The sequence below is a fragment of the Carassius auratus genome, unplaced genomic scaffold (assembly GCF_003368295.1).
Source record: "Carassius auratus strain Wakin unplaced genomic scaffold, ASM336829v1 scaf_tig00216425, whole genome shotgun sequence".
Taxonomy (NCBI): domain Eukaryota; kingdom Metazoa; phylum Chordata; class Actinopteri; order Cypriniformes; family Cyprinidae; genus Carassius; species Carassius auratus.
The window spans coordinates 160,499-181,046 of NW_020528566.1; the positions used below are offsets into that span (position 1 = coordinate 160,499).

Genomic DNA, 20,548 nt, shown 5'->3' on the forward strand with positions numbered 1-20,548 from the left:
AATGTGTAATCTTTGTTGTTGACTTTGGGAGAGCCTGACCACCATAGGGACCGTTTAATTGTATCTATTCATTTTCCTTACAGAGATCATAAAATTGTAATTGTCCATTTTACTGGCATACTAAATTGCAAGGTGACTTTAAGGGCTTCCATATATATATATATTTTTAAATAACTATTATCCATTATTGAACTTTAGCCTTATTTTTAAAACACCTCAGATCTTTAGAGTGGGGAACCGACATTTAAGCTTAAAATGAAGTTAGTAAGCCTGTTTAAGTGCTGTGATTGATGGGAACCGGTCGTCGGAATGCTAAATTATTTTCCTTTCGCTGCATATGTGGCTGTGCAATCCATATACCCCGAGAGTTTGTGCAGGCACCAGCCCTGGGATGATTGATTGCCTCTCTCTCGTTGGCATTGCCAGCTGGCATCAGAGAGATGGGAGAGAGCAGTGGGCCAGGATATTGGACTGTATTTAGAAGGTAGGAGAGCATTGAAACACACACTGCCAGCAAAAGCAATACTTGCTTAAGCTGTTACATTTCCGTTGGCCTTTACTTCCTTTTACTGGTTTTGGCCCCTTAGAGTAACACAAATCCAAGCCAGGTCTTTTTCTGTAAATGTAAAAATTAACGGTCTTTTGAACCAAAACTGAATCCGGAACAAATGATGACAGTTCAGTTTCTTCGAGCAGTGTCAACCAATCTAATAAAAATAAAGCCTGCACACGTTTGTGACATCTGTTTCAAAAGCGTATAATGCTCTCCATAGCTCCTTTTAGCAGACAGGCTCACCTTGAAGGATCAGAGGATTTCGGCTGAGCAAGAATCCTTCCCCAAACCCCTGCGAGGAAAGGCTTCAATGTCAAGCCTTATCCTGAGACCTGTCCCGCTGATATGCACTGACGCGTCATGCAGAGCGCGCTCAGAATTTGACTGCTCCGCTGAGTTTGAGCACTGTCTCCTCTTATGATTTCAGTACCACGTGTGGAGTGGTAAAAGAGCGCTGTACTTGCCTCGTAAGCTCATACTCCATTCGATTTCTGCAGTCTGTTGAGAATCCATTAAAGAAGTAACATCTTTGCTGGTGGCACATTGATTATTTCAGACATTGTTCTCATGATTGTTGAATTCCATTTACAAGCGCTTCACTTGTTTTTGTACAACAAATTGAAAGCTTTTGACAGTATATCTGATGCCGGTTTCATTCCGTTCAACTCCTTCAAAAGCAGCATCAAGTCCAATTTGGTGTTTCTCTGTGTATTACATTGGTTAATCTTTAGTTTTATTTAGTTTTTATTCCTGTAGGAAGTGCCTCTCCTAAAATCAATAAATTTATTTTGCATCAGCTTTCCTACCTCGAGCCATCCTCAGGCAAGAACTGGCTGTGTTTAACAAATAAAATGATATTTTTTCCCAGAGCTCCCAGCTACAGCACAACAACTGCAGTCTTGCAACAGAAAAAAATACAAATAAAATGTATATATGGACATACAAAATAATATATACTTTTAATATGTGGCATATCAGCAACAACAACAAAAAAGCAAAATAAGTCCCAGATCACCTGCTGGTTCATTTTGGACAGTTGGACATTTCAGTTTCCCCAGATGGTTGTGGATCACTATTGGGGGACAGTTCATTAGCGAAAAGGGGGGCGATGATGGACAAAGACATAGAGTTGGGTCCTGTCCTCTCATTAAGCTTGAGAAGTGCAGACCATCACTAGATTAAAGTAATCCTCTTTCTTTCCAAAGACCATGTCTCTATTAGCCTCCACCGTGGTCAGCCACACGCTCCAGATTAGACCACATCACTAATGGATTTATTGTTGTTGGTATTTGCATACAAAAAGACCAGCTATGGGGGGTGCCTGGGGCATTCTTCCTGGATGTGCCATCAATGCAGAGATCCTCCCATCCCTCATCCCCCTATCTCCTCTACTTTTGTTCTCCAGTCAGGCATTTTGTGGGCCAGCGTTGTGTCCAGCAGCGCAGAGGCTGGTAACGGTTTACACGTGCAATCCCAAGCACTGAATAATGATGAGTTTACAGTAAGGTGAACGTGTTGGACAGTCAGCCACCCACTGAGCAGCTGTTTTCCCTACAAAACACTTGATTGAAGTGGTTTTGTAGCTTCAGTTGTTGCGAAACGCTTCATAATACGATGAAATTGGGACGTGAGGGAGGTTATGTGAATGGTTTGGAGCTGACCTCTTGTTAGGCATCAAAGATGAGAAGATTCAAGGCTTGTCTGATTTAGTTCAGATGATTCCTTCTGATTTAAAGTCAAAGCTAACAAATGTTTTGTTGAAGAGCTGAAAAGGATGAGATGAAGTGTTGTTGAAGTCTAGATTCCATCACAAAAACATAATGATGTAAGCAACTGAAACTTGCCCATGCATTGCAAATGTACACACACATATTATATACATACATATATATATATATATATATATATATATATATATATATATATATATATATATATATATATATATATATATATATACATACACGTATATACATATACATATAAACATAGTTTGAAATGACATGAGCGTGAGATGGCAATTTTTTTATTTTTAGGCGAAGACCCCTTTAAAGATCTCATCTTTTATCAGACGAGAGTCTGCGATTAACTTATAGATAGAGCTGAATCTTTTGAACTTCACATAGAGAGCTCTGAAGGGTTTAGACATGAACACATCTCTAAACATTATTCAGAAGAAAGATTATGTGATACACGTAACACATTGGAATATGCTCCCAAAACCATTTACTGAATCTTTATGCAGTCTGAGTGCACATTTGAAATGACTAGATTGTTTCCCTCCCTGATGACCGTCTCTCCATTAGTCTCCTCTGTATGAAACACCATCTCTCTGTCATTTAAATGAGGCTGGCGTATTCTGATGTAGCTAGCATGGGCTGCTTAAGGCAGCTGCTGGTGGGACAGTGATTAACAGTGAACGGGGTGGAGGTTAGAGTCGATTCCTCTGGCTCTGTGCCTCTGGATCCCACCGTCGGTCAAACGCCCCCTCTTCCTCCTTTTTTTTTCCTGGATAATGACACCCACCTCCAGCACTGCACATGTGGCCTTGCCCATAAAGAATACTCATCTATAACTTCAATTTGTTCCCCTGACATGGCGAGGGCTAAAAGGTTTCGGGGAAGACCAGACGGGCCTGTTTATGGGCAGTTAAGAGCCTTGAAATGATGTACCTTTGCAGCACGTCTCCTACATCTCTCCGTAGCTCATTCTCCCCGTCCCTCATATAGAATGCATATCATTTCATCAGGCTAGATATGGGTGCTGGGGAGCACTTTTGGGTCGTAAAACATATGAAATATCACTGTTATTTCTTGACATGGTGTCTGCCGCCGTAGGGTTTACGAGCATTGTAAAGATAACTTGTGTCCCAGAACATGCAACCAAAAGATTGCAGCGTTACAAAAATTTACTTAATTTAGAATGTTTTTCTCTTTCTTACGTATTTACTTACAAGTTACATATTTATTATTTACTTGTTTATGTATCTTTTTATAGCAGATGCTGCAGTAGGTAACTTTTGTAAAAAGGTATTTTTTTTTTTACATATTTGTTAAACCTGTCATTATGTCCTCACAGTAGAATATGAGACAGATAATCTGTGAAAAAATCAAGCTCCTCTGGCTCCTCCCAGTGGTCCTATTGCCATTTGCAGAAATTTGCCGCTCCCGGTAAAAAACAACCAATCAGAGCTGCGGTTCGTAACTTTTTTTTGTGTTCAAAATTTACAAAATGTATATAATGAGCGAGTACACCATGAATCCATTTTCCAAACTGTGTTTTTAGCCTGTCATGAATCACTATGGTGCACCTATAATAAGTGTTTATATTCAGACTATTTTCGATTGCTTCGTGGATACCGCGGCGGAGTAACCCAGTACCTTTGTGATTCTTCATAGACATAAACAGAGAAGTAGTTCCGGCTACGATGTTCTTCCGCAAGACGCAAGCAGTTCTGTTTATTAACCGCTAAAGCGTCAAAAGTTACCAACTGCAGCTTTACTTATATTTATTAAGTTATTTGTTTGTTTGCTTATACAGCAGTTACTATTTATGTAGAAAATGTAGACTCTTTTCAACTGCTTTTTTGTGTTTTGCTTTACTTCAATTTTTTTCAATTTACACTCAAATTCTCAGAAATGATTAATCTTTTTTTGCTGATCAGTGAAACCGCACAAAATTGTTAATTTAGCTTTAAGCCTTTTCACTTTTGTTTGTCCTGTTTAATAAACTTTTAGCCATTAAGCTGTGACAGTACCTGAATATTAACATCAGCCTGGTGGATCAGAGCGTTACTCACACATGGAGGAAATTATTTTCCGTCATAGTCACCACATCAGTGGATCCAGATGCTTTTCATCAATCAGCTGTGAAAGAGAGAGACAGAGGGAGCGAGAGATCCCAGCTGTTGTGTTCTGACAGGACTCTTCATTTAGACAGCATCTAAATGAACGTCTAGATGATGACAAACACGCACATGCTAATTCCACTGCAAACAAAAGCCGAAAGAGACCGAAAAAAGTGACTATGGCGTACAAGCAGTGTTGATTTCCCACTGTCCCCAAGGCAATATCAGTCTGGGCTTCTGCCCTGAGCTCACACCGGACTCATTATGTCTGGAGAGGCCTCTTTGATCCTATCGGGGTTTGGGATGATGGAACATTGAAGGCAGCAGATCGCTCTGTGTGTGTGTGTGTGTGTGTGTGTGTGTGCGCACTATAGTGTGTATTTGTGGGGATGTTAGCTGGTGGGGGTAGGAGAGAGGGACAGATGTCCAAGCTGCACACGCCTCGAGCATCAGATCCACCCCCCAACTCCCCTGTTACCTCTCCACCCCTCTTTACTCCCATCCCACTTCTGTCAGGAGCCAGTCCAGCCCGTGGGTCCATTGACAGCAACAGATGTGTTCGGCACTGGGCCATACTGATGCTAAGGTGACTGCAGAAGACCTCTGAAATCCAACCTCTTCCAAGCTGCTGTGGCATCTCATAGCCAGGAGAAATGAAACCTGATCTAGATCCTCTTATCCTCTGAAGTGTCATTGATGGCAGAGAAGATTAGAGTTTAAATTCCTCAAAATGTCATAAGTTCTTTGGGTTCTTTTGGTTGCAGTTGTGGGCCAGTCTGATATATTGTTTCCTGCCATAACTGACTGCAGGGCAGAGGCTTAGCCGCATCTATCCAGAGATTTGGAGGAAGATATTGAGATGTCCTTTCATGTGGGCCAGAGACAGGTGTATTCAAGAGAAGTACTCTTTCTCAAAGCTGCTGTAATTGTGTTGACTCCACAAGGGAACTCTTAGTGGCGGCCACAAATCACTACAGAGAACAGAAGGAAATCACTCATACACTCAGACAGCTCAAGAAAAAAACGCTAAAATATCTCACTATAATATTTTCAGCCAATACTTGGCTGCCCATGAGGACCCTATATTTTTCCCAGGACACATTTTTATGAATATGTTTGTGTGTTTCTTCAATTTACTTGTAAAAAAAATAGTAATAAAGATTTTATGCTCCAAATGCAGCATTTCAAACTTTTAGTCTATCTACAACTGCATCTCAAATCCAAACAGTATACATGGTTGAACCCCTGATGTCACATAGACTATTTTACCAATGTCCTTATTACGTTTCTGTGTGTTGATCGTGGTAGCATCATTGCTATGTAGGATCAGAGACCTCTCAGATTCAATCAAAAATATCTTAATTTGTGTTTCCGAAGATGAACGAAGATCTTACGGCTTTGGAATGACTTAATGGTGAGTAATTAATGACAGAATTTTCATATCTTTTTCACATATATTTGACAGCTTAAAAGCTGTGACAGTTGAGTGCACGAATAACATTTCACACTACATTTATGTGGTTTTTAAAGTGTGTCAATTAGTATCAAGTAGTAAGTATTTAAAGTACACTTTGCAGCTGTGGATTTAGGGGGCAGCTGTGGCCTAATGATTAGAGAGTTGGACTTGTAACCTGAAGGTTGCAGGTTCAAGTCTCGGTGCTGGCAGGAGTTGTAGGTGGGAGGGAGTGAATGAATTCTTCCACCCTCAATACCCATGGCTGAAGTGCCCTTGAGCAAGGCACTGAACCCCGGGTGCTGGATATATAACTGCCCGCTGCTCTGGGTGTGAGTTCACGTCTCACTGCCGCGTGTGTTCACTTGGATGGGTTAAATGCAGAGCACCAATACTGAGTATGGGCTACCATACTTGGCAAATGTCACGACTTTCACTTTTCTTTTTTTCTTTTTGGAAATTTCAGTGTGCACTACTCACACTATTTATACAACAAAATATATAAATATATAAATATAAATGTCGTTCCTGTGGCTCAGTGGTAGAGCCTTGTGTTAGCAATGCAAAAGGTCATGGGTTCAATTCCAAGGGAGCACACATTCTGGTTACATTGTGGCACAAGATCTTGCAAGATCTGATGTGTCGGAAAGGTGACAAAATCCTCGTGCGGGCCATATACTGTATACCCATAGATTTCCGAAGAGTGTTTGTGAAGCCAAAAGTAAGTGGAGCAGGCCGTCTCCATCTTGGCAGCATGTCACAGTGCGACACACCCGGATAATCAAAGATGGGCAAAAAGGCGGAAGCTGGTTCCTGAAACCACACCCACCTAGCTCAACATTGGTGACAGTTGCAATCCACCTGTCACTCAAGTTTGCCCCCGCCCCTTAATTATGCAGAACTTTAAGGCTTAATATAATTTAAACAGATGAGTTAAGAGTCATTTCACAATTCAAATCACCATATGGACTAGAATCTGTAAATATAAAGCTGCAAAAGTCAATTTAAGTATGAATCCTGCATTTTCTGCCTGTGTCTGTTAGTGAATTGCGCAGATGTTTGGTTTACACACACACACACACACACACTGAACCGCGGTGATTTCAGCGTCTGACGTCTCACTAAATGAGAACGTAAACTAGGGATACATTGATCCTATACTTGGGATCGGTATCAGCTCCGATACTGGCATTTTCTGCGGATTGATTCTGCGATCAGACGAGACCGATCCAAATCCAATATTGTGTGTAAACTATTGTGTTATCGTTGAGCCCCACGAAAGGCACAAAAACATTATAAAGCACCAAAATGTTTTTGTGCACATATTTAAAGTGTTCTGAAGCTGTTCAATAGTTCAATGTGAGGTACAGGTTAATATTGAAGTCATTAAATTCACCTAAACTCTTCTTTCCGCTGCAGCTGTCTGTCATCCTCCATTCAGCAATCAAACTGGGTGTTGTGTTCTGTTACAGTCAAAACGATGAAACGGACAATAACTGAGGTTTAAAACTGTTCAAAGAAAAGGCTCAATAAACTAATGCACAGATTTAATAGACTACGTATCAATATCTCTTCCCTTTGTACTAGTGATGTCTGAACGAACGAATCGTTCATTTTAACCAGTTCTTCTTCGTCTTCTTAGGTTCACGTTTCCGGTAATCACTAGTCCACAAATTACTTAAATTATTCATTTTTTAACGTGGCTGACACTCTCTCTGAGTCGAAGTTAACCAATATCCCGGAGTAATTCATTTACTCAAGCAGTACACTGACTGAACTGCTGTGAAGAGAGAACTGAAGCTTATCATTCTGCGCACGGGATTTGTGCCGCTCTATATGGGTGCCTTTAGTATTATAATACTTTTCTGTGTAATCAAAGATTATTAATAGTCTTTCTTGTTTTGTCCTATCTATCATATGTGGCTGCCTTTATTACTGTGCTATACATTTAAAAGAAACTTCTTTATTTCTATATATATATATATATATATATATACTTGTTTTTTCATGAATGTATTTTACAACAATACAAAGAGCAATGTGTAACATTCTACCAGATTTTAGACTTATTCACTTTTATTTGTAAATACAATATTTCATTAGCTTTTAGAAAATTATTGTGCATCCGTGATTTTTTCTAGAATCTAGTTTATCTTTTGCTGCTGAATTATACACTAACCTAGTTTATGATAGTATTTTTGTCATAGATTATTATTATATATTTTTTCATTTGTTATTTTTCATTAAAATTAAGTTGTTTATATGTATTAGATTGTGTTTAACACACAAAAGAGTGGTAATAAGATGATAATAAGAAATGTTTCTTAAAACCAAATAAGCATATTAGAAAAATTGTCATCACATGAATAAATTCCATTTTAAAAATATTTATATAGAAAAGGACTATTTTAAGCTGTAATAGTTTTTCAAAATAAAACTGTTTTTACAGTAGTTTTGGTTATTTCAGCTTTGATGAGTATAAAAGACTTCTTTCAAATCCCGAGACTCCCTGAAGGCTTTTTTAGTCTTTTTTTTGTTGTTGTTGTTGTTGTGGTGGGTGTCTGTCTGAGTGGAAGATTTTTTCACTTTTCCTGCCTCAGGTCTGCCCTGGTTTGGAGTGGTCAGGGGTGGTCTGTTGTGGATAAGTTTACATCCAGGGGGCTGGAGGACAAATGTGGCCATTTAAAGAAGATGAGAGGATTGAGGGGCCAGCAGACAGGCCTAAAGCTCTCCATATGTCCACACACACAGATAATGATTAGCATTATACCCCATCAATCAGACAAATCAATAGCCTGCCGGTCAACTACCACCTGTACAACTGATTACGCATGCTAAACACACATAGCTCAAATGGAGTGAGATTAATTAAATAGTATGTAATCATAAGCATGTTAGATGCATCATTGGGCACCTGTGCATCCGTAAATCAAATTGGAAGGAGCGGTGCAGATATTTAATATCGAGGATGCACTTGTAAAACTGATATTGACACCGTTCGTGATTTCCTGTCCCAAATTCAATAAGATTAATGCATTGCCATGATCACACCCTGAGATTACAGCCCATGTCCTCTTCGATGAAGCCATCTTCAGCTTTCAGCTGTCTATGTATATGTCTAAGGAATGTGACGGATCGCTTCATGTGGAGAGGACAGATTGACAGATGACCAACTCAAATGCTGAAAGCGCCCCTGCGAACATAAACCTTTCATCACTGAGAGAGAGCCATTTGTCATTTCTCCTCACATATTTTGAATATTAGATTTTATTCATGAGGGCTCGTGAAACATGCATGCTTTCAAGCAACAAAGTAACGTGCTTTTGAGTGCCTCATCATGCTTGACGGTAAACCATTTCATTAAGTCTGAATGATTGCTAATTTGATGCGTTTGTACGTTTAGTTTAAACTTCTGCTTTGTTAAAGCTAAAAACAAGGTCTCTGAAAAACATAAAAACTACCTGTGGTCATATTGGATTTCACATTTCAGCAATCCAAACTGGTTGTAATGCTGAAAAAGACCTCAAGCAAACCAGTCTCTGCTTTTGAATTGATTCCGTAAAGCCTTTCACCTGCTGCTTAGTGACTCAAACAAACAGACTCATTACTGTATAGACAGCTGCATTGGGTGCAAGTGAAAGCCCCCAGCAGAGTCGTATGTTGGCGGTTTTGATGTCAGAGATCCGACTTTAAAATTAATGAAGGAGCGGGGATGAAGAATTGATTTTGAGAGGGGAAAGGTTGCTAGTCGGGGGATTCATTAGCCATGCCCCACAGAATGCAGCTATAGTGGCAGCAGAGGGAGGTAATTGAAGTGGACTGCAGCGCTCACGGGTAGGATTACACTGACTTGGTTTTCAGAGAAGATAGAAAGATGGAGAGAAGAAGGAGAGGGGGTTTCCCCCTGAGGCCAATGTAAGAGGTGGAAGGTCATAGTCCTAATCCCTTATCCCTAGGGTTAATGGGTAATTGGCAGTCTAATCAGGGTTTATAGAAGCTCTCTTGGTCAGATATGGCCTAGGACTAGTTTGAAATTATACCTTTTCTCACCTGTTAGAGTCATTTATACCTTATCTTAAGGTCATAATTGTCAAGATAGGAACAAGAGAAGATGATACTCACATTTTATTGGCTTAGCAAGCCCCTTAATAATAATTATAGTGAGTTTGCTTGTCTGTTAGAAGCTGTATTTCTGGCAACAATGGGAAAGTTCACGATAACTTAATTTTCTTGCAGATCTGAGGGCACCTCTCTAAAGGGAACTGGATCTGTTGTTGGCTTGACAGGGTAACATTAGATCTCCATAAGCCCATGAGACTCTCCTTTTTAATGCTGTTTATATGCATGTGAGTGCGTGTGTGTGGAAATTAATTAGTTGAAAGATCACATAGAGTGTGTTTTGGGACCGGTTCACGGGGGTTAATTAAAGCCGCAGGTAGGGCCAGGGTTCCAAACTTGCTCAAATGGATTCAACTAACGCTCAATGCCCTGCTGACTTAAAACTTGTCAAGATATTAAGACTTTTTTTAAAACATTAGTGATGTGGTTTTGTTGTTTAATAAAGCAATAAGCTAAGAAAGGACACATAGACCCATAATTTCAGTAGCAAGTCGTTACTGAAAAAATGAAAACAATATGGTATCAGGATTTCTTAAGGACCGGTGGTACCGTCTTCATGTGCTATCTGGACGCTTTTCAAAAAATTATTCTCGTAGCTTCAAAAAATTACTGTTGAACCACTGATGTCACGTGGAATATTTTAATTATGTCCTTTCTACCTTTCTGGGCCTTGAACATGGTGGTTGCATTGCTGTCTATATAGGGTAAGAAAGCTCTCAGATTTCATTAAAAATATTCAAATTTATGTTCCAAAGATGAACAAAGGTCTTACGGGTTTGGAACAACAAGAGGGTGAAGAATTAATGATAGAAATTATTTTAGGGTGAACTATCCCTTTAATGAAATGTGATTGCCACAACTGGCTATGGGTTTTCCTATTTTAAAATGCGATGTCAGTAGACATCCAATTACACTCATGTTTGTCAAGCAGGAATGCTGCCATCATTCACCATGACATCCTCACGAAGTGTAATGTATATTCAAGCCTGATGCCACTCCATCGCATACATTTGAAAGGAAGGAAATTAAAACAGCAGCAGCTGACAGACATCCATTAGAGGTGCAAAAAGGGGTGCCCCAGTAGCTAACGCTAATATCTGCCTGTTCTGTTGTCCTGCTTTGGATTCATCAACAATATATATTCACTAGCACATGCTCGGAGAGCTTCATTCATCAAACCCAACTCTTCCGCCCGCCGCGATGACATTGTAGTGACATTAACGCAGTAATTTAGAAGTAATGGCCGTGCATTATCCATCCTAAAGTGAAAGCGTACACGCTGATTCACTTACGCCCACGTAAACACATCCTATGCACCAATTAATTCTCACCCATAATTAATAGTCAGAAACAAATTTGATTCCAGCTGGTTCCCGGCTGTTTTTTTTTCAATCCATGGCTTTTCAGTCTGTTTCGGCTTTAATAAATCTCGCATTATATCGATCCATAGCGCCTATAAAGATTTGTGACTCTAATCTCGAAAACCCGCTCTGGTTCCTTTGCTCATCAAGAGGTATTAGGGACCTTGAGATTGTATCAAACTCTCACTAACCGCTCGCGGTGCTGAAGGACAGCCGGTGTCCCCAAGCCAGAAACCTTGACTAAGGTGTCATCAATCTATTATGTTCATGACAATGATAGATTTTGGCAAATAAGTCTAATGTCTTCTATTTAGGAGAGTATTCATAACACTCATACGCGCTTATCTTAAGGTTTAATGGGATCATTTTAAGGACAGTTGGATTATGAAAGTGTAATTTGTTAATAAAAAAAAAAATCAATAAATAATTCATAATATTAATATTTGTAAGATAGTATTATTTATGGTGACTTTAGATAAAAACTGCTTCTAAATGAATTTAATTTACTGGAACTAAACCCAGCAGTATTTTCTAGAATTGAGAAACCAATAGAGTTTCGAAAGATTCATTGATACCACCACTTGGACTTTTAATATGCTACATTTTTACCCCATCAGCTCTCTATAATTAATTAATCATCTTTAGGGGCTTGATGTGCAAATTATGGGGTAAAGCTCAACCTCCGCAGCTTCAGAAATCATGTCTTTGTGCTCTGAAATTTTATGTAACACTTCTGATATGTCAGTTTCAGCTAAAACAAAAAAGTTCTCTAAGTCTTCAGAGTTGTCATATTGTGTGATTTTGAGGAGACATGTGAAGCGGTGTGGTCAAGAGAGAGCATGAAAAAGATGGATGGGAAGAGAGAGAAATGACTGCCTTCGGACTGTTATCAGACCTCTGTCAGTTCAGTTGGAATCCAGAATTTGGAGAGGTTCAGGTCAGTCAAGAGAAAAGGACAAGACCAGAAAGGGGGCAGATAGGAGAAACGGTGTCAGAAAGAGAGTGACTTAGGCAGTGAATAGAGATTATTGTTTGTGAAGGTACATTAATTAAAAATAAGAGAACTGTACTGCTAACCTGGGACCTGTATTGCCTGATAATAGATCAGAATGTGTAGAATTGTTTATTTATTCATTTATCCCAGTGTTAGCATCGATTCTGCATACAAATGTTCTATATGAAAATTGTTTGTTGTTTTTTCTATTGGCCTTGAGCATCCTTGGGCCTTGGATAAATTTGAAGAGTTATTGTACTTAAGGTTGAATCGTATACTCCTATATGGTGGTGGGCGTGTCTTATGCTAATTACCAACTGTAGGCACATGCCCCTTTTAGAATGATTTATGTCATTATTTTAGAATAGTTCATCAATAATGAAAGAGGATGAAAACACATTTCTATGGAAGCTTGTTTGCACCACGGCATAACAAATAAAGGACTTTTTATCTCACAAGTAAGAATTTTACAAAAACAAAAAATAGAATTGTGAGATGTAACCTCAGAATGAACTTATAATTCCGTCTTTTTTGTGAGGAAAAAAGTAAACTTATTTTATATTAATACAGGCTTCTAATAATTTCTCATTTCGTACAACTGAAATTGAAATGGAAACTGTTTTTATGTGAATAAGCAGTGAGCAATTATTAGTGAATGTAAAAAAGGAAAGGAAAAATTGCTGATTTATCAAGATAAGAAAAAAAAATACAATGTGATTTTGCAAGCAGAATTTCTTCAGGCACTATTTAGTGTCTGCTGCCTGTTTTAGTGTTCGAGTTCAGTCTGTTCCCTCCGGCTATAAAGAGAACTTTTACATTTCCTTCTCTCATGGCTTGCCGACTAAAACAGGGTCCTATTTCAGTGGATTTATTTGCTGTCTGAGCTCTGGATATTGTTTTCTTACTGAGAGACCCAGAGTTTGGTTCACTTTTGGATCTTATCCAGTGCAATATCCAAAGCCTTCCACTTCATACACTCTCTCTGAACGCAAACCTTTCGCTCTGGGCCACAAACACCAATTGGAAACGTGTAGCTGCAGAACGATTTAGAGGGGTTGATAGAGCACTGGTCAGATTAAAGTATTGGCAGTGCTGGCGCTAAGAAATCTGGTAAATGGCAATAAAATGGAAATCCAGATTGAGAGGGGAACTGATATCATCAGCCCCAAAGGTGCAGGAAGGTCAATCGAAGGATATTCGGCTGCGGGTTATTGCCTATGTTGCCGTTTTTGCGTTTGCATGTGCTGTAGGCTGTGTTTTTGCACACTCTGTCATTTTTGTGTTCTGTTTGTAAAATTTTCTGTCTGTATCAGTAACAAAAGAAGGGTGATTTTTGCCAGTGTCTAACTGATTTAATTATTCATAGTCATGCGTTAGTGGAAACAATGCATTATTTATTAGGCCGACATGGACAGTGAGTAAATTAAGACCAGGGGGAGAACAGGGACAACATTGCAAACAAATTAAACTAGGAGAGCCAACTAACAAAATGATTGCACGGCACTAAACTAATATCCCAAAGTGCTGCAGTATAACACAGTAAAGTGCCGCTGTTTGTGGAGTTATGTTCATAGGGATCTCCAGTCACAGTTGCTGATTATTTCTGTCTTTTCTCCCTGTTTCTTCAGTTCTCCGGGATGATTTCCGACAGACCCCCAGTGATGTGGTGGTGGCAGCAGGGGAGCCAGCAGTGATGGAGTGCATCCCTCCACGGGGCCACCCAGAACCCACTATCTCCTGGAAGAGGAACAACGTGAAAGTGAACGACAAGGACGAGAGGATAACGGTGAAATTTTTTCAGTCTTCTCTCTTTCCATTTCCTTTCCTTTCCTTTTCAATTCAATTCAATTCAATTCAAGTTTATTTGTATAGCGCTTTTTACAAAACAAATCGTTACAAAGCAACTTTACAGAAAATTATGTTTCTACAATATTTAGTAGTAGCTAGTAGTTTGTGCACATTTGACAGGATTTTAGAAAAACTAAAAAATAATAATAATACAAGACGTAGTCAGCTAGACGATGAACTATCAATATTATTAATTAAGTTATTATATGATTCAGTCACACATTTAGGAATAATTGTTAGTTCTGTTTGTTCATTCAGGGTTAGCATCATCTGATGGTCAGCATCATCTCTTCTCAGGTGTTCTGGATCCAGACTGGAGCTTGTGTAAATCCTAGTTACCACGGGATGTGAATCCCGTGGCAAAACATAGAACACATAGAAACAAAATACAGACATCATTAGCATAGCTGCTGATCCAACAAAGTAAAATTAGTTTAACCCAAGCTAATGAATAAAAATGCACCTTTGATCAGATGCAACTACACTCACAATTAAAAAGATACATTATTCGAATGCTTGGCGAAAGAGATGTGTTTTTAATCTAGATTTAAACAAAGAGAGTGTGTCTGAACCCCGAACATTATCAGGAAGGCTATTCCAGAGTTTGGGAGCCAAATGTGAGAAGGCTCTACCTCCTTTAGTGGACTTTGCTATCCTAGGAACTACCAAAAGTCCAGCGTTTTGTGACCTTAGGGTGCGTGATGGGTTGTAACGTGGTAGAAGGCTAGTTAGGTACGCTGGAGCTAAACCATTTAGGGCCTTATAAGTAAGTAATGATAATTTGTAACTGATGCGGAACTTAATAGGTAGCCAGTGCAGAGACTGTAAAATTGGGGTAATATGATCATATTTTCTTGACCTCGTAAGGACTCTCGCTGCTGCATTTTGGACGACCTGTAGCTTGTTTATTGAAGAAGCAGGACAACCACCTAGAAGTGCATTACAATAGTCCAGTCTAGAGGTCATGAATGCATGAACTAGCTTTTCTGCATCAGAAACAGATAACATGTTTCGTAGCTTGGCAATGTTTCTAAGATGGAAGAATGCAATTTTTGTAACATTGGAAATATGATTTTCAAAAGACAAATTGCTGTCTAATATAACACCCAGATTTCTGACTGTAGAGGAAGTAACAGTACATCCGTCTAGTTGCAGATTGTAATCTACAAGATTCTGTGTAGTGTTTTTTGGTCCAATAATTAATATCTCCGTCTTATCCGAATTTAATTGGAGAAAATTCTTTGTCATCCAATCTTTTACATTTTTAACACAATCTGTTAGCTTAGATAATTGGGAAGTTTCATCTGGTCTCGTTGATATATATAGCTGAGTATCATCAGCATAACAGTGGAAGCTAATTCCGTATTTTCTAATAATATTACCAAGGGGCAACATGTATATTGAAAATAGAAGGGGACCTAGGACGGATCCTTGTGGCACTCCATATTTTACTGATGATAAATGAGATGACTCCCCATTTAAGTAAACAAAATGGTAGCGATCGGACAGGTAGGATCTAAACCATCTTAGAGCCTGCCCTTGAATACCTGTATAGTTTTGTAATCGATCTATGAGTATGTCATGATCTATGGTGTCGAACGCAGCACTAAGATCAAGTAAGACTAGAAATGAGATGCAGCCTTGGTCTGACGCAAGGAGCAGGTCATTTGTAATTTTAACAAGTGCAGTTTCTGTGCTATGGTGGGGTCTAAAACCTGACTGAAATTCTTCATACAGATCATTTTTATGCAGGAAGGTGCTCAATTGAGCAGACACAACTTTTTCTAAAATTTTAGACATAAATGGAAGATTTGAAATAGGCCTATAATTTGCCAGTACACTAGGATCTAGTTTTGGTTTCTTAATAAGAGGCTTGATAACCGCCAGCTTGAATGGTTTTGGGACGTGTCCTAAAGATAACGACGAGTTTATGATATTGAGAAGCGGTTCTTCGGCTACAGGTAACAGCTCTTTCAGTAATTTAGTGGGTACAGGATCTAATAAACATGTTGTTGGTTTAGATACAGTGATAAGTTTATTTAGCTCCTCCTGTCCTATGGTTGTAAAGCACTGCAGTTTATGTTTGGGTGCGATGGATGAAACTGAAGTGTTAGATGCTGTAGAATCTACATTCGCTATTGTATTTCTAATGTTATCTATTTTATCAGTGAAGAAATTCATAAAGTCATTACTATTTAACGTTGGTGGAATATTTGAATCAGGTGGCGTCTGGTAATTTGTTAACTTAGCCACTGTGTTAAATAAAAACCTTGGATTGTTTTGGTTATTTTCTACGAGTTTGTGTATATGCTCTGCCCTAGCAGTTTTTAGAGCCTGTCTATAGCTGGACATACTGTTTTTCCATGCAATTCTAAAAACTTCTAAGTTAGTTTTTCTCCATTTGCGTTCAAGACTACGAGTTACTTTCTTGAGAGAGTGAGTATTACTGTTATACCATGGTACAGTACGTTTTTCTCTAACTTTTTTCAATTTGATTGGGGCAACAGCTTCTAATGTATTAGAGAAAATAGTGCCCATGTTGTCAGTAATTTTGTCTAATTCATGTGTATTTTTGGGTACAAATAGCAGTTGAGATAGATCAGGCAGGTTATTTGGTTATTTGGTTATTTTGGTTATTTGGTTATTTCTTTATATACATTTAAAAATACATGTCAAATAAATACTGTTCTTCTTGTATTCATCAATACATATTACTGTCTCCATAAAAATATTAAGCAGCACAATGTTTTCAACATTGGTGATAAAAATAATAATAAGAAATGTTTCTTGAGCACCGAATCATCATATCTGAATGATCATGTGTCAGTGAAGACTGAAGTAACGGCTGCTGAAAATTCAGCTTTGCATCACAGGAATAAATACAATTTTGACAAACATTAAAATACAGCTGTTTTAAGTTGTAATATTTCAAATTATTACTGTTTTTGCTGTATTTTTGGTCAAATAAATGCAGCCTTTGCGAACATAAGAGACTCTTTTTGAGAATTTTCTTTTTTTTTTAGAAATGCATTTTTATTGACTCTAGAATTAATCTCAGTTTCAGTGTACTTTATTATGTTTTTCCATCTTAATATTGCCAAAGCATGCAAACAAATCAGTTTTGAAACAAAAACATGTGTAGGTATGGTAACATTTTGAAAAACAAAAGAAGAAGTTCAGAGAGGACATTACTCTTAATAACTCGCACAAACCAATAAATAGAAATATATTTATATATCTCTCTCTGTTCTCTCAACAATACAACTCTGTCCCTTTGTTTGTCTCTCTCCCATTGTCTGTCTATGACTCTCTTATCAGCCACTCGACTAAAGGGGCTATTAAAGCACTTTTATTAAATGCATCAGTTTGGCTGTCCTCTCTGTGTCAAGTGTTCCATAAACAATCAAACTGGCTTTTGCTTTAGTATTTATGCTTTTCTGGAGCCCAGAAACCATGTGCATAAAACATCACAACATGTTTGGCTTCCTGTGGGGACCAACTCAGATTTTAGTGTCTTTTTCTCTTAGATGTTTTATAAATGCATAGCCCTGACAGATCGTCGTGTGCTTTTCCTTACAGATCCGTGGAGGGAAGCTGATGATCTCAAACACAAAGAAGAGCGATGCAGGAATGTATGTGTGTGTCGGCACTAATATGGTTGGAGAGAAGGACAGTGACCCCGCCGAGCTTGTAGTGTTTGGTAGGTTTGTAATTCTACTTTATCCTGTAGCTTTTGTTTTCTCTCGTTCATCTCTCATTGATCTCTCTGGGAATCTTTCTTCTGTAGAGCGGCCCATGTTTGTACGCAGACCTGTGAATCAGGTGGTCCTCGCTGATGACACGGTGGATTTTCAGTGTGAGGTTCAGGGAGACCCTACTCCCACCATACGCTGGAGGAAAGAGGAAGGAGAACTGCCTCGGGGAAGGTGAGACTCAGTTAGAAGCAATGAAATAGTGGCATTAGCAATACGATTAAAGACAAGAGCTAATGAATTCATTTTTTTTTTAAACAAAACGAATTATTTTATATTGAAAACATGAATAATACTCCTAGTAGTAGTAGTAGTAATAATAATAATAATAATTATTATTATTAAGTATTATATAAATAAAAATTAAATTATTATAATAAAGCATTAAAGTAATAAAATGCATATAAATTAAAACATTTGTATGATAACAATATGAACTATATAAATAAATATAATTTTATTTGATAAAATAATTACATTTTGTTTTTCAATATTGTTTATGTGTATGTATACATGCACAGTCCCCTCCTCTTTTATTGGCAGCCTTGGAAAATATGAGCAAAGGCAGGTGTGAAAATAAATCTGCATTGTTTATCCTTTTGATCTTTCATTAAAAGAATTCACAAAATTCTAACCTATCATTGAAGTGAAGTAATTGAAAGTAGGTGGAAAATCTCACTGTGAAATAAATGCTCTAGTTCATGTTGGCCACAATTATTGGCACACAATTATTGCAATGTCTTTTTCCAAAGATAACAGCTCAGAGTTTTGCCTGAAGAGTTTGGAGAACACCTGATAAAAGATCAGAGACCATTCCTTCATCCAGAATCTCTCCAAATCCTTCAGATTCACAGCTCCATGATGGTGCTTCTTCTCTTCAGTTCACTCCATTTTTTTTTCTGTAGAGTTCAGGTCAGAGGACCGGGACAGCCACGGCAGAAGCTTCATTTTGTGCTCAGTGACCCATTTTTGTGTTAAATTTTATTTTGGAGTACTCTCCTGATGGAAGATCCAAACATGGTCCAGTATAAGATTTATAACAAAGGCAGTCAGATTTAGATTTATTGTCTGTTTGATAGGATTGGTATTTGATAGAATCCATGAAGCCTTGTGTCTGAACAAGATGTTCAGGACCTCCAGCAGAAAAACAGGCCCACAACATTAACTGACAGTTTAACATGTAACTTAATAATTAAATATTATGTTAAATATTATTTTTAATTATGAATTAAAACATTTTAACATGGTTAATGCACTGGCCAAACCCCCAGACCTGTGAGTCATCTTATATTTCATATAGTTGACTGTTGACAAATATGATACAAGGTTGTGTCTATAAAATAGTTTTTCCCCCTAATATTTAACTATTTAACCATTCAGCTTTGCAGTATAATTGACAAAAAAAGCTAACAACTTTTTCATATATTAGACTTTTATAGTACTTAATATATTTTGCAGATATATTTTACAAATATTTTTTAAATATATGTTTACATTTTTTTAAATAATTATTAAATAATGTACTGCAATTTAAAAATATGTCTATAGAAGTTCTCACTGAACACTGTTAATCACTCTAAAGTAATACAGCTTTAGAGGAATATTATTTTGAATAATTAAATAATTACAATTTTATTTTAAATATTGTTTTTATTTATCAAATCAGTACTTTGTTTTGTAAAGATATTTTTTTTTGTTTTATTGTAATATATTTTTTACTCTAATTTATAAATGATATGTAAATAAAAGTTAAAAACTCCTGGAACTCTGTTAGCAGCAGATGTTAATCACACTGAAGCGTTACAGTGGTAAAATCTAATGTAGCGAAACTTTGCTGATACAGCTGGCAGAGGACAGTGGAACTCTGTTTATAGGCATACTAGAGAGTAAGTTCGTTGCGTGTGCATGTTTCCTGGCAGGTTTGAGATCCGTGCCGACAACAGCCTGCGTCTTACTCAGGTGAAGGCTGAAGATGAAGGCTCGTACACCTGTTTATCTGAGAACAGCGTGGGCAAAGCCGAAGCATCCGGAACACTTCAGGTCCACGGTGAGTTACAACAACTGTGCAGATGCACAGATGCTGCTTAGCTCAGTAACTCTCTCAAACACACACACACACAAGCATGCATACATGTCCACACAGCAGCACATCTGACGCATTTGATAATAATTCTATTATATTCTTCTCACTGACTTTAGCATCTTTCTCACACACAATTACACACACTCAACTGAGTCTAAATTATATTATCTATAGCCCACACACACACACACACGTGCTGGCCTTGCATTTTGCTGATTACAGGAGTGAAGTGCTATGGCAACAGCCATTTATTTAAAGCTGCCAGATGCAATTAACATAATTCCATCTGGTTAGAGGCACATCTTGCTTCATAAATCATTACTGTGGGCTTGAGAACATGCACGCATTAAGAATATTCTACACACTTAATAGATGTTCATAGCAGCACACTTGCTGTGAATGATTTCACCTGACAGCTGATGGACGATGATTCAACGTGTGAGTGAAACTGAAATATTATTAGTACAGCTTTGTAGAAACATTGTAGGCTTCTCTGTCAGACAGACGGAATCTGTAACATGAGTGTACTCCTGTTCAT

General features: G+C 38.0%; 1 protein-coding gene across 6 annotated transcripts in view; it reads left to right on the forward strand.

Moving 5' to 3' along the window:
- Positions 1 to 20,548, forward strand: part of robo3 (roundabout, axon guidance receptor, homolog 3 (Drosophila)) — a 136,553-nt gene that overhangs the window by 83,025 nt on the left and 32,980 nt on the right. For all 6 annotated transcript variants that reach the window (XM_026263106.1, XM_026263108.1, XM_026263104.1 and 3 more), the window contains 4 exons: positions 13,956 to 14,113; positions 17,755 to 17,875; positions 17,963 to 18,101; positions 19,847 to 19,974. In XM_026263106.1, the coding sequence (XP_026118891.1) occupies positions 13,956 to 14,113; positions 17,755 to 17,875; positions 17,963 to 18,101; positions 19,847 to 19,974 (546 nt within the window). The remainder of the gene's footprint in view (positions 1 to 13,955; positions 14,114 to 17,754; positions 17,876 to 17,962; positions 18,102 to 19,846; positions 19,975 to 20,548) is intronic.